The following is a 13,241-nucleotide window of genomic DNA, read 5'->3' as shown; positions in this document are numbered from 1 at the left end:
AAAGTATCGTTATCCTCTATATAGTTATACTGACTACATAAGTCCAGAAGATTCTGTAAATTCTAATCTTCTGTTCCTCACCTCTAGTCTCTGTGTTTGATCTTTTCCAAGTAAATCCCGAACTTCTTCATTATAAATTTCCAAGTAGGACACTCTGACCAGAAACCTATAAAATACAAGAACATCCAACTAAGCCATAGGGCAACATGCACAGACAAAGGTGTGGGAAGAGGGAGGTGAGTGTGTTAGGAGGCATGGCTAGGTCAGGCACACCACTCACAAAGACATGACTACAGGTCAGAGTAACTGATAGACCAGTGAAAATCCTACTGTCTAAGTGATTAAAGGACCACTGAACCCAACAACTAAGATTTTCAGATATGAGCCATGAAGGTACTGCTTAGTGGTAATCAGATTTTCCATTAAAGCTCCCTGCAAAAGTGATGCATTACTCCCCCCCCAGCCCCCCTCCCCGCCAAATCCACACTGTGTATTCCTGCAGTCATCCTGCTGCAGAGCAGAGAGAGACTATAGGGGGGTACATACAGAGAGATCCATGCTTAATTTCTAAGCAATCTGACTAAATTGCTTAGAAATTAGGCACGGATTTCTCCGTGTGTGTGCCCCATAGCGATAGCGATGCGCGTCGCTATCACCGGTACTAGATTGGCCTGCATGCATGCCAAATCTAGTGAGATCGCTTATGTCACCGCTGGGTGAAATGAGCAGTGTCGTCCCCACCTCACCAATGCTCAGCACATCGCGCTGAGTGCCAAGCGGGGAGACAGATGTGTGCTGAGCGGTCTGTGCTAGATCGATCAGCACACATCTCCCAGTGTGTACCCCCCTTATGGGAGATGGAGTTAGGAATACAAGTGCAGTTACAGTATTTCATGTTCATTATTGATTTCAGAAATACACATCATTTGCCATATATTAGTGTGAAAATATAGCTGCATTTCCCTTTATGTAGGCTCGTCATAATATCCATTTAATACACAACGCCTACAATTTACTCAGGTTCAGTGGCTGATTAAAACCAGGTGAATTTAGCCAGCCACAGAACCAGTGTAACTCATAGGCGTCCTCGATTAAAGAGATACAGTATTATAGCAACCCATAAAATTGCAGTGCAGTGTCGTAGTACAATGTTAGATCCAGGAACAATGTAATACTACTATACCATTCCAATAAACCTCTACTGACTTCCATATTCATGTAGTGTGTAGGCTCCACTGTATAAAATGAGCTCTACATTAAAATAACAATGATCTTATATTACATATGAGAACATTTCAGTAGCACCTAGTAGATGAAACCGAAGTCAGACATGCAACAAAAGGCATGGAGGGGATAATATGGGGCCTAATTCAGATCTGATCGCAGCAGCAAATATTGCAGGAAAGGCAGATGTAACATGTGCAGAGAGAGGCAGAGTTAGGTGGGTTATTTGTTTCTGTGCAGGGTAAATACTGGCAGCTTTATTTTTACACTGCAATTTAGATTTCAGTTTGAACACACTCCACACAAATGTAACTCTCTCTGCACATGTTATATCTGCCCCACCTGCAGTGCACATGGTTTTGCATATTAGCTAACAAATTTGCTGCTGCGATCAGATCTAAATTAGGCCCATGGTTGGTTCTTGCAGTCTCAGAGATTGGAAATAATGCAGGAACCTGAATTGTCACAATGGCATCCTTACCGCGTATCTCCTTCTGCTTTAGCAATATGTCCAAAAACATGAGCAAATGAATTAGGGATGATCCCTCTGAGCTCAGGAACAGCTCGGACTCCCTCCATCGTAAATGTTTTGCCTGTACCCGTCTGTCCATAAGCGAATATAGTACCTAGAGAAGAAGGCAGGAGAAATAGCAATAGGAAACTTATTACATTTGCAAAAATTGAGTGGGACCTACATTTGAGTTACATTCAAGATTACACAGAACCAGTAGTGAAGTTCTACCTGAGGGATGCATTAATCCTGGCTGAGCAGCAAGCTAGTATTTTCATCAGCCTTCTGACTGGAACGCAGCAATGTTAGGAGGGGTAGGAGTAAAGTGCCCTACACATTGAGCGATCCGCCGCTGAGCTGTCCAACGGCGGATACGGCCAACGGCGACCCAGCACATTATCAATGTGCAGAGCACAGACAATAAACAAGGCCAACAGAATGAGCCTAATTCAGACCTGATAGCAGCAGCAAATTTGTTAGCTAATGGGCAAAACCATGTGCACTACAGGGGAGGGGGGACAGATATATCATGTGCAGAGAGAGTTAGATTTTGGTGGGGTTTGTTTAAACTGAAATCTAAATAGCAGTGTAAAAATAAAGCAGCCAGTATTTACCCTGCACAGAAACAAAATAACCCACCCAAATCTAACTCTCTCTACACAGGATATATCTGCCCCCCCTGCAGTGCACATGGTTTTGCCCATTAGCGAACAAATTTGCTGCTGAGATCAGGTCTGAATTAGGCCCAATATTCTATTCAGTAACATACTAAACCCCAATGTGTCGTGTTCCGTGGTACAAAGGGGATGATTATACTAACGGCCTCATCCCCTGAAAGGCCCCAGGCAAGCTCAAGTGAATGTGTCTCATACACACAATATGATTACAGCATCTCTCACACATGGTGTGTTGCATGTGAACAAAGTAAACAATGTTCAAGTAGCTACAATGAACGTATTCATTTGCAGATGCCTTTAGTTATTTGTCTGAAAGTTATGCTGCAAGATCACAGATCTGATACTCTCTGATAAAGCGGTCTCAGAGGTCTCATGGTAATACAGTGTTATAAGATCTGTAATGCAGATGAGGAGCATATTGGTGTTTGAGGGTTCCAGTATGAATGGTCGACCATGTCAAGGTCGACAGTCATTAGGATGACCACTATTGGTCGACACTGACATAGTCGACATGGACTAATGGTTGACATATGAAAATAGTGGACACATGAAAAAGTCGACATGGATTTTTGAACTGTTTTTGGTGTCATTTTTTCTGTAACATGATCAGGAACCCCAATTAGTGTACCGCGTCCCCTTGCATGGCGAGCAAGGTGCCTCGCTCCGCTACCGCTGCGCTTGTCACAGATTACTATTACCAATCGTAGTCCACGTGAATGGTAAAGTATGAAAAATGTAAAAATAAAAAATAAAAATTTTTAAAGCCTTTTCATATGTCGACCATTTCCAGGTGTCGACCATATGTCCATGTCAATGTCGACCAATAGTGGTCGACCTAATGACTGTGGACCATCCAAACGGATACAGTGTTTGAGGGGACAGGGGTTGTTAATGATAAGATGGCAGGTTATTGAGAAAGGGTTAATAAAAAAATACAGATGCAGGGGTAAATGACAAGTAGGGAGGTGCAGATATGGACTATGGAAGAAGTAAATGTATGGGAGAGTACCTAGGGTAACAGGTCTTCACAGGTCTAATTTTATATATTGGGCTAGGTGTCAAATATAAATATGAATCAGGGGTTTGCTGTGAAGGTTGCTCAAAAAAAGTACCCTGCATATAACCACTATTGCTGAGATAAAAGGAGAGTTATGGTAGACTTACCATGGTTAACTCTCTTTCTGTGAGGTACATTGGGTTACACAGTGAAACATTGGGGGTGTAGAGTGGATCTTGATCCAGAGGCACCAACAGGCTAAAGCTTTAGGCTGTCCCAGGATGCATTAGGGCCTCCTCTATAACCCCGCCTCCAGGCACTGTGAGTTCAGTTTCGTTAACCAGTCCAATGCAGGAGCAGGCAAGAGAGAAGGCAGATGTTAGTCACATAGAACCACATTCTCACGACAGGAGAAGGGACCAGCGGCTAATGCCATACAAACCCATAGAAGCTAGGTACGTCAGGGTGGGCGCCCTGTGGAACCCAATGTACCTCGCAGAAAGAGTTAACCATGGGAAGTCTACCACACCTCTCCTTTTCTGCATCATGGTACATTGTGTTCCACAGGGAAACATCTGGGATGTCATAAAGCAGTTCATCAAGGGAGGGGACACGCCGTAGTGGGTATGAGAATCCGATGTCCAAAGGAAGCATCCTGGGAGGTGGAAATATTAAAGGCATAGAACCTAATGAACATGTTCACTGAGGACCACGTAGACGCCTTCATAGGCATGCGCAGACACTGACAGGCGGGTGCCGCTCCGGACGTCCCCCCCTCCACGGCATTATAGTGTTCTCTCACCTCCCCTGTCCTGGATATAGACTGCTCACCTGGGCGGCCCAGGTAAGCAGTCTATATCCATGACAGGGGAGGTGAGAGAACACTATAATGCCGTGGAGGGGAGGGGGGGGGGGTTGGGAGTCCGGAGCGGCACCCGCCTGTCAGTGTCTGCGCACGCCTATGGACGCCTTCCATATTTGTTCTGTGGACGCACCACGGCAGGCCGCCCAAGAAGGTCCAACAGATCGAGTAGAATGGGCTTTAATGGAAACCAAACAGGACAAAAAGAGTATCTGACCTCCTGATAGAGACAGTCCTCTCCACATATATACAAAGAGCCCTTACAACATCCAAAGACCACTCTTTGGAGGACAAATCAGAAGAGATAAAGGCCGGAACCACAATCTCTTGGTTAAGGTGAAAAGATGACACCACCTTAGGTAAATAACCTGGGCGAGTTCTAAGAACTGCCCAGTCACGACGAACTATCAGAAAGGGTGTACGACAAGACAATGCGCCTAAGTCCGACACCCTTCTAGCAATAGCCATTTAAGGCCCACCGACTCAAGAGGTTCAAATGGAAACTCTTGAAGGACATTCAGGACAACAGACAGATTCCATGGAGCCACAGGAGGGACATAGGGAGGCTGAATCCATAAGACACCCTGAGTGAATGTATGAGCATCAGGTATATATGCAATCTTTCTCTGAAACCAAACCGAAAAGGCAGATATGTGAACCTTGAGCGAGGCCAAACGAAGGCCTAAGTCTAGGCCACGTTGCAGAAAGGCCAGAATTTTGGGAGTTCTGAATCTGTATGCATCATAATTCTTATCAGCACACCAGGTGAAGTAAGAATTCCAGACCCTGTAACAAATCTAGGCAGATGCCGGTTTGCGGGCTTTCAACTTAGTTTGGATGACCGCCTCAGAGAATACTTTGGCCCTCAGGAGTGATGCTTCAAGAGCCATGCCGTCAAAGCCAGTCTGGCCAGGTCCGGATAAAGACAAGGGTCCTGTACTAGAAGATCTGGGCACTGAGGAAGTAGAAGGAGACGCTCTGTCGATAGACACTGCAGGTCTGAGAACCAATGCCGTCTAGGCCACACTGGAGTGACTAGAAGTAGAAATCCTACTCCTTGATTGAACCACCACAGGACCCTGGGCAGGAGTGACACTGGAGGGAACATGTAGGACAGCCGAAAGTTCCATGGAATTGCCAGTGCGTCCACGAACGCTGCTTGAGGATTCCTGGTCCTTGATCCGAAGACCGGAACCATGTGATTGTGACGAGACGCCATCAGGTCTACAGCTGGTAGGCCCCACTTGTCCACTAAAAGCTGAAAGACTTCTGGATGAAGACTTCACTCTCCAGCGTGCATGTCCTGGCAACTGAGGAAGTCTGCTTGAAAGTTTAGGACACCCGGAATGAACACTGACGATATTGCAGGCAGATGGCGTTCCGCCCAACAAAGGATTTTTGACACTTCCTTCATAGCCATGCGGCTTTGAGTGTCACCTTGATGGTTTATGTATGCCACCGTGGTGGCATGGTCTGACCTTACTTGAACCGGCCTGTTCTGTACCAGAGGCAGAGCGAGAGTCAATGCATTGAAAACCGCCCGCAACTCCAGAATGTTTAATCGGGAGGAGTGATTCCGCCTTGGTCCATAGACACTGAAAAGAGTGCTGCTTCAACACCGCACCCCATCCCCTCAGACTGGCGTCCGTTGTCAGCAGGACCCAGTCGGGGATCTAGAATGGATGGCCCCTGCTCAATTGCTGGTCCTGTAGCCACCAGATCCGCGACAGACATACCCCCGGAGTCAAAGTGATTATGTGAGATCTGATCCGATGAGGTAGGCTGTCCCACTTGGAAAGAATTAACCTCTGCAGAGGGCAGGAATGAAATTGAGCGTACTCTACCATGTCGAATACCAACATCATCAGGCCAAGTACTTGCACCGCCGAGTGTATCGACACTCTGGGGTGACAAAGGAAGCATCTTATCCTGTCCTGATGCTTCAGGACTTTCACCGGAGACAGGAAGAGACGTTGACTGTGTGTGTCCAGAAGTGCCGCCACGTGCACCATGCTCTGAGCTGGGACCAGCGAGGATTTCTTCCAATTGATGAGCCACCCGTGGGCTTGTAGGAAGCTTACCGTCAACTGCAGATAACCGAGGAGTACATTGTGGGAGTTTGCCAGAATCAGCAAGTCATCCAGATACGGCAGGATCTTGACTCCCTGGCGATGAAGATGAGCCGCCATTACGGCCATGACCTTGGTGAAGATCCGAGGAGCCATAGCTAGTCCAAATGGGAGAGCCTGGAACCGATAGTGGAGGTCGCACACAGCAAACCGAAGATACTGCTGAAGCAACATGGCAATAGGTATATGCAGGTACGCATCTTGTATATCCAGGGATACCATATAGTCTCCGGGTTCCATAGCCCGTACAATGGAGCACAGGGTTTCCATACGGAACTTGGATACGCTCACAAACTTGTTCAGTGATTTGAGGTTGAGTATCAGCCAGAAAGACCCATTGGGTTTCGAACTAGAAACAGGGTCAAGTAGTAACCTCTGCCTCTGTGGGACAGAGGTACCGGCACTACCACTCGTGTTCAGTAGGGAACTCACAACCTTTTGCAGAGCTTGCGCCTTTAACAGATCCGAAGGGATAACCGTGGTGCAGAACTGGCGAGAGGGACGTCTCTTGAAGGAGACTGCGTACCCGTCAGATACAACTCCCCGCACCCATGCGTCTGAAGTGGTTTTTAACCAGACCTGGGTGAATTGCAGAAGTCGGCCTCCCTCCCTGGGGTCCCCCAGGGGGAGGCCCGTCCCGTCATGCGGCAGCCTTGTCTTGTTTAGAAGCAGGCTGACGGGCCACCCAGGATTGTTTAGCTTTGGGCTTTGTGGTTTTGGGAGCACGATACTGTCTCGGGTATACCTGACCTTTTGCTTTCCCTTGAGGCCGAAAGGAACAAAAAAACGGTACCTTTTGCCTTCTGTGCAGAAGGATTAGTATTTGGGAGAAAAGCAGTCTTAGCAGCTGCTAACTCAGACACAATCTTATTAAGGTTTTCCCCAAACAAAAGTCCCCCTTACAGGGGAATACCTTCAAGGTCTTTTCCATGACCTCAACCACAGAATACGGCGAGCCAGGACAAACGTAGTTGACACCTTGGCTGCCAACACACCAGTCTCAGAGGACGCCTTCTGAATGTAATAGGCGGCGGTGGTAAATATGAGACAGGCATGGTCTTTAATACCTTTTGCAGCCCAAGAGGCTGCAATAGTGGGTCTATGTACAGAACCTGCAAGGGAGTAAACATTTCAGGCATCCCTTCACACGCTTATCTGTCGTCTCCTTCAGTGAAGTGACAGTGGTGACAGGCAGAGTGGATGACACTACTAGGCGGGTGACATGAAAATCAACCGGCGGTGAATTTTCCCACTTGTTACATAACTCTGCAGGGAGAGGATAGCGAGCCAAGTTTAGACAGAGGGAATTTCTTCCCTGGATTAGACCAGGGTTCCTGCCTGAGGTCCACCAAATGGTCAGAATGGAGTAACAGATTTTTAACCACCTTCTGCCGTTTAAACATATCAGTTTTCTTTGCCACAGTAGTGGAATCCTCATCATCAGTGATTTGTAGGATCTGCTTCATAGCAACCACTAGGGCAGGGATATCAATTTGCAATGGAGAATCCTCGTCAGAAACACCTGATTCAGTGTCTGAAAGGACAGCATGCTCCCCCTCTTCTTCATATGAAACATCTGAGAGAATCGTGGATTGTGTGTGGAGGAAGCAGCCCGCTTAGATGACCCAGATATGCGGGAGTGATCTGGAGTGGATTTTTGTCTGACCAAGGATTGATTTAATTGCTGCAACTGGTTAGACAAATTTTTCCGCCCAAGGCGGATTAACCATAGGGACAATTTGTGGGTGTAGTGGCACATGTGGTCCCATAAGGGGCATAAGGCGTTCCACTAAAGTACCCAGTAGGTTTGCGAATGCAGCCCAAGCTGGCTCTTGATTGATTACAGGAGCTGCGGACTGACTGGGAAATGTATGACACACAGTACACAGACCATCATGCCCTTCTTGTTAGACATGGGGGGGGGGGGTCATTCCGAGTTGATTGCGCGCAAGCTACTTTTTGCAGCGCTGCGATCAGATAGTCGCCGCCTATAGGGGAGTGTATTTTCGCTTTGCAAGTGTGCGAACGCCTGTGCAGCAGAGCTCTGCAAAAACATTCTGTGCAGTTTCTGAGTTGGTCTGAACTTACTCAGTCCTTGCAATCACTTCAGCCTGTCTAGTCCCAGAATTGACGTCAGACACCCGCCCTGCAAAAGATTGGACACGCCTGCGTTTTCCCAAACACTCCCAGAAAACGGTCAGTTGACACCCACAAACGCCTTCTTCCTGTCAATCTCCTTATGATCGGCTGTGTGAATGGATTCTTCGTTAAATCCATCGCTCAGCAACGATCCGCTTAGTACCCGTACAATGCACCTGCGCATTGCGGTGCATACGCATGCGCAGTAGTGACCTGATCACTGCGCTGCGAAAAACGGCAGCGTTCGAACAGGTCAGAATGACTCTCACTGTACACAAATGCAACAACAGAGCGGTTTAGTACGGTAAAGCCAGACAGAGTACATTACCTGCAAATAAATCTGTTAGTATGTGACTGAATACACAGTACACAACACCTGCAAATGAATCCAGTATTATGTGACTGAGTACACAGTAGAATACACGTAATGGATAAATACTGTGACACACTATATATATGACCCAGACGGACCTAGTCCCTTAGGATACAGAATATAGTGATAGATATATCTGGGAAACACCGAAAGTGAAACCACACAGCAGATACAGGCACACACAGTCACAGGAAGTCCAGATAATTATTATGACAATAAAACTGCACTGGACTAGTATATGTACAGAGTATATAAAAAACACAGCGCGGTCCTAGACCGAGGTTATAGATCAGACTACTCGTACAAATATATCCTGTAATAGGTACACGTATTCTTAACTAACGCTGTCTGTATAAAGACATGTAGAATATTCAGTGTTTGTAAAGTCACAGCACTGTATACAGGCGGCTTTACAAGGGAGACCTTTCCCTGCAGTCACGGGGACCAGCCGCTGCTATGCTTAGAAGATGTCGCCCAGCGTTTCAGTCACGAAGTGAGGGAGAGTGTGCGTGGCAGCTCCAGGGCGGGGCTACAGGTCAAGCGTCGGCTCCCCTATGCTGGTCCTCACCGTCGGTACTAGGGAGTCTTATTGAAATGGGCGTTAGTACACTTGACTTGTACTCCTATGTCCTGGTGGTCTAGTGGGGTCCCTGCTCGGTGATACTGTCCACGTCAGCATCACGGTCCATCTCCCTAGACTGCGACAGGAACGCTACTTAATGGCGGGTCCCGCCTAGGAGAGGACCCTCTTACCTCCTCCCCGTAGCAGTCACGTGAACCAGGAGAGCGCCTGCGACCATGTGCCTAAAGCCGGAGCGTCTCCGTCGCAAGTACCCGGGAATAGGCCGCGGGAGTATGCGTCGCCTCTTGGGAGATAAAAAGGGTTTGTGTGAGGTACTGCGCCACTCCTAAAAACGGCTATAGGGTTTGGGTGGCAGCTGTAGAACAATTGGTGAGTGTACTATAGGCACCCACTAGAGTTATATATGATGAAAAAGAAAAAATGTTCAGCGCTCCCCCTTTCTCCAATAACTATATATATATATATATATATATATATATATATATATATATATATATATATATATATATATATATATATATATATATATAATCAGCTATTCGATTAAATGATACTATTCACAATCAATAAAATTCAAAAAATATTTTATTCAGAGTATATATAAAGAAAGGTTTTTTTAAAAAAGTAAATAAGAATGAATTAATATCTGATGAGGCTTAATTGATCAATTAAATAATTAAGATACAAATAAAATTTAATTTATGGAGAGTAAAACGAATCTATAAAGCTGTATGGATAAAATAAGATTTTACTTACCGATAAATCTATTTCTCGTAGTCCGTAGTGGATGCTGGGGACTCCGTCAGGACCATGGGGAATAGCGGCTCCGCAGGAGACAGGGCACAAAAGTAAAAGCTTTAGGATCAGGTGGTGTGCACTGGCTCCTCCCCCCATGACCCTCCTCCAAGCCTCAGTTAGGATACTGTGCCCGGACGAGCGTACACAATAAGGAAGGATTTTGAATCCCGGGTAAGACTCCTACCAGCCACACCAATCACACTGTACAACCTGTGATCTGAACCCAGTTAACAGCATGATAACAGCGGAGCCTCTGAAAAGATGGCTCACAACAATAATAACCCGATTTTTGTAACAATAACTATGTACAAGTATTGCAGACAATCCGCACTTGGGATGGGCGCCCAGCATCCACTACGGACTACGAGAAATAGATTTATCGGTAAGTAAAATCTTATTTTCTCTGACGTCCTAGTGGATGCTGGGGACTCCGTCAGGACCATGGGGATTATACCAAAGCTCCCAAACGGGCGGGAGAGTGCGGATGACTCTGCAGCACCGAATGAGAGAACTCCAGGTCCTCTTTAGCCAGGGTATCAAATTTGTAGAATTTTACAAACGTGTTCTCCCCCGACCACGTAGCTGCTCGGCAGAGTTGTAATGCCGAGACCCCTCGGGCAGCCGCCCAGGATGAGCCCACCTTCCTTGTGGAATGGGCCTTGACAGATTTAGGCTGTGGCAGGCCTGCCACAGAATGTGCAAGTTGAAATGTGCTACAAATCCAACGAGCAATCGTCTGCTTAGAAGCAAGAGCACCCAGTTTGTTGGGTGCATACAGGATAACAGCGAGTCAGTTTTCCTGACTCCAGCCGTCCTGGAAACCTATATTTTCAGGGCCCTGACAACATCTAGCAACTTGGAGTCCTGCAAGTCCCTAGTAGCCGCAGGTACCACAATAAGCTGGTTCAGGTGAAACGCTGACACCACCTTAGGAAGAAACTGGGGACGAGTCCGCAGTTCTGCCCTGTCCGAATGGACAATCAGATATGGCTTTTGTGAGACAAAGCCGCCAATTCTGACACTCGCCTGGCCGAGGCCAGGGCCAACAGCATGGTCACTTTCCATGTGAGATATTTCAAATTCACAGATTTGAGCGGTTTAAAATGTGATTTGAGGAATCCCAGAACTACGTTGAGATCCCACAGTGCCACTGGAGGCACAAAAAGGGGGTTGTATATGCAATACTCCCTTGACAAACTTCTGGACTTCAGGAACTGAAGCCAATTCTTTCTGGAAGAAAATTTACAGGGCCGAAATTTGAACCTTAATGGACCCCAATTTGAGGCCCATAGACACTCCTGTTTGCAGGAAATGCAGGAATCGACCGAGTTGAAATTTCTTTGTGGGGCCTTCCTGGCCTCACACCACGCAACATATTTTCGCCACATGTGGTGATAATGTTTTGCGGTCACCTCCTTCCTGGCTTTGACCAGGGTAGGAATGACTTCTTCCGGAATGCCTTTTTCCCTTAGGATCTGGCGTTCCACCGCCATGCCGTCAAACGCAGCCGCGGTAAGTCTTGGAACAGACCTGGTACTTGCTGAAGCAAGTCCCTTCTTAGCGGCAGAGGCCATGAGTCCTCTGTGAGCATTTATTGAAGTTCCGGGTGCCACGTCCTTCTTGGCCAATCCGGAGCCACGAGTATAGTTCTTACTCCTCTACGTCTTATAATTCTCAGTACCTTGGTTATGAGAAGCAGAGGAGGGAACACATACACCGACTGGTACACCCACGGTGTTACCAGAACGTCCACAGATATTGCTTGAGGGTCTCTTGACCTGGCGCAATACCTGTCCAGTTTTTTGTTCAGGCGGGACGCCATCATGTCCACCTTTGGTCTTTCCCAACGGTTCACAATCATGTGGAATACTTCCCGATGAAGTCCCCACTCTCCCGGGTGGAGGTCGTGCCTGCTGAGGAAGTCTGCTTCCCAGTTGTCCACTCCCGGAATGAACACTGCTGACAGTGCTATCACATGATTTTTCGCCCAGCGAAGAATCCTTGCAGTTTCTGCCATTGCCCTCCTGCTTCTTGTGCCGCCCTGTCTGTTTACGTGGGCGACTGCCGTGATGTTGTCCCACTGGATCAATACCGGCTGACCTTGAAGCAGAGGTCTTGCTAAGCTTAGAACATTGTAAATTGCCCTTAGCTCCAGTATATTTATGTGGAGAGAAGTCTCCAGACTTGATCACACTCCCTGGAAATTTTTTTCCTGTGTGACTGCTCCCCAGCCTCTCAGGCTGGCATCCGTGGTCACCAGGACCCAGTCCTGAATGCCGAGTCTGCGGCCCTTTAGAAGATGAGCACTCTGCAGCCACCGCAGAAGAAACACCCTTGTCCTTGGAGACAGGGTTATCCGCTGATGCATCTGAAGATGCGATCCGGACCATTTTTCCAGCAGATCCCACTGAAAAGTTCTTGCGTGAAATCTACCGAATGGAATCGCTTCGTAAGAAGCCACCATTTTTCCCAGGACCCTTGTGCAATGATGCACTGACACTTTTCCTGGTTTTAGGAGGTTCCTGACTAGCTCGGATAACTCCCTGGCTTTCTTCTCCGGGAGAAACACCTTTTTCTGCACTGTGTCCAGAATCATCCCTAGGAACAGCAGACGTGTCGTCGGAAACAGCTGCGGTTTTGGAATATTTAGAATCCACCCGTGCTGTCGTAGAACTACTTGAGATAGTGCTACTCCGACCTCCAACTGTTCTCTGGACCTTGCCCCTATCAGGAGATCGTCCATTTTCTTTGAAGAAGAATCATCATTTCGGCCATTACCTTGGTAAGGACCCGGGGTGCCGTGGACAATCCAACCGGCAGCGTCTGAAACTGATAGTGACAGTTCTGTACCACGAACCTGAGGTACCCTTGGTGAGAAGGGCAAATTGGGACATGGAGGTAAGCATCCCTGATGTCCCGGGACACCATATAGTCCCCTTCTTCCTGGT

General features: G+C 47.3%; 1 protein-coding gene across 2 annotated transcripts in view; it reads right to left on the bottom strand.

Moving 5' to 3' along the window:
* KIF3A (kinesin family member 3A) overlaps nt 1-13,241 on the bottom strand; it is a 171,222-nt gene that overhangs the window by 144,177 nt on the left and 13,804 nt on the right. For both annotated transcript variants that reach the window (XM_063928178.1, XM_063928179.1), the window contains exons 3-4: nt 1,706-1,850; nt 82-166 (exon numbers count right to left, since the gene is read on the bottom strand). In XM_063928178.1, the coding sequence (XP_063784248.1) occupies nt 82-166; nt 1,706-1,850 (230 nt within the window). The remainder of the gene's footprint in view (nt 1-81; nt 167-1,705; nt 1,851-13,241) is intronic.

The sequence above is a fragment of the Pseudophryne corroboree genome, chromosome 6 (assembly GCF_028390025.1).
Source record: "Pseudophryne corroboree isolate aPseCor3 chromosome 6, aPseCor3.hap2, whole genome shotgun sequence".
Classification (NCBI taxonomy): Eukaryota; Metazoa; Chordata; class Amphibia; order Anura; family Myobatrachidae; genus Pseudophryne; species Pseudophryne corroboree.
Note: the sequence above shows the minus strand (reverse complement) of the source record. Positions and strands in the feature narration are given on the sequence as shown.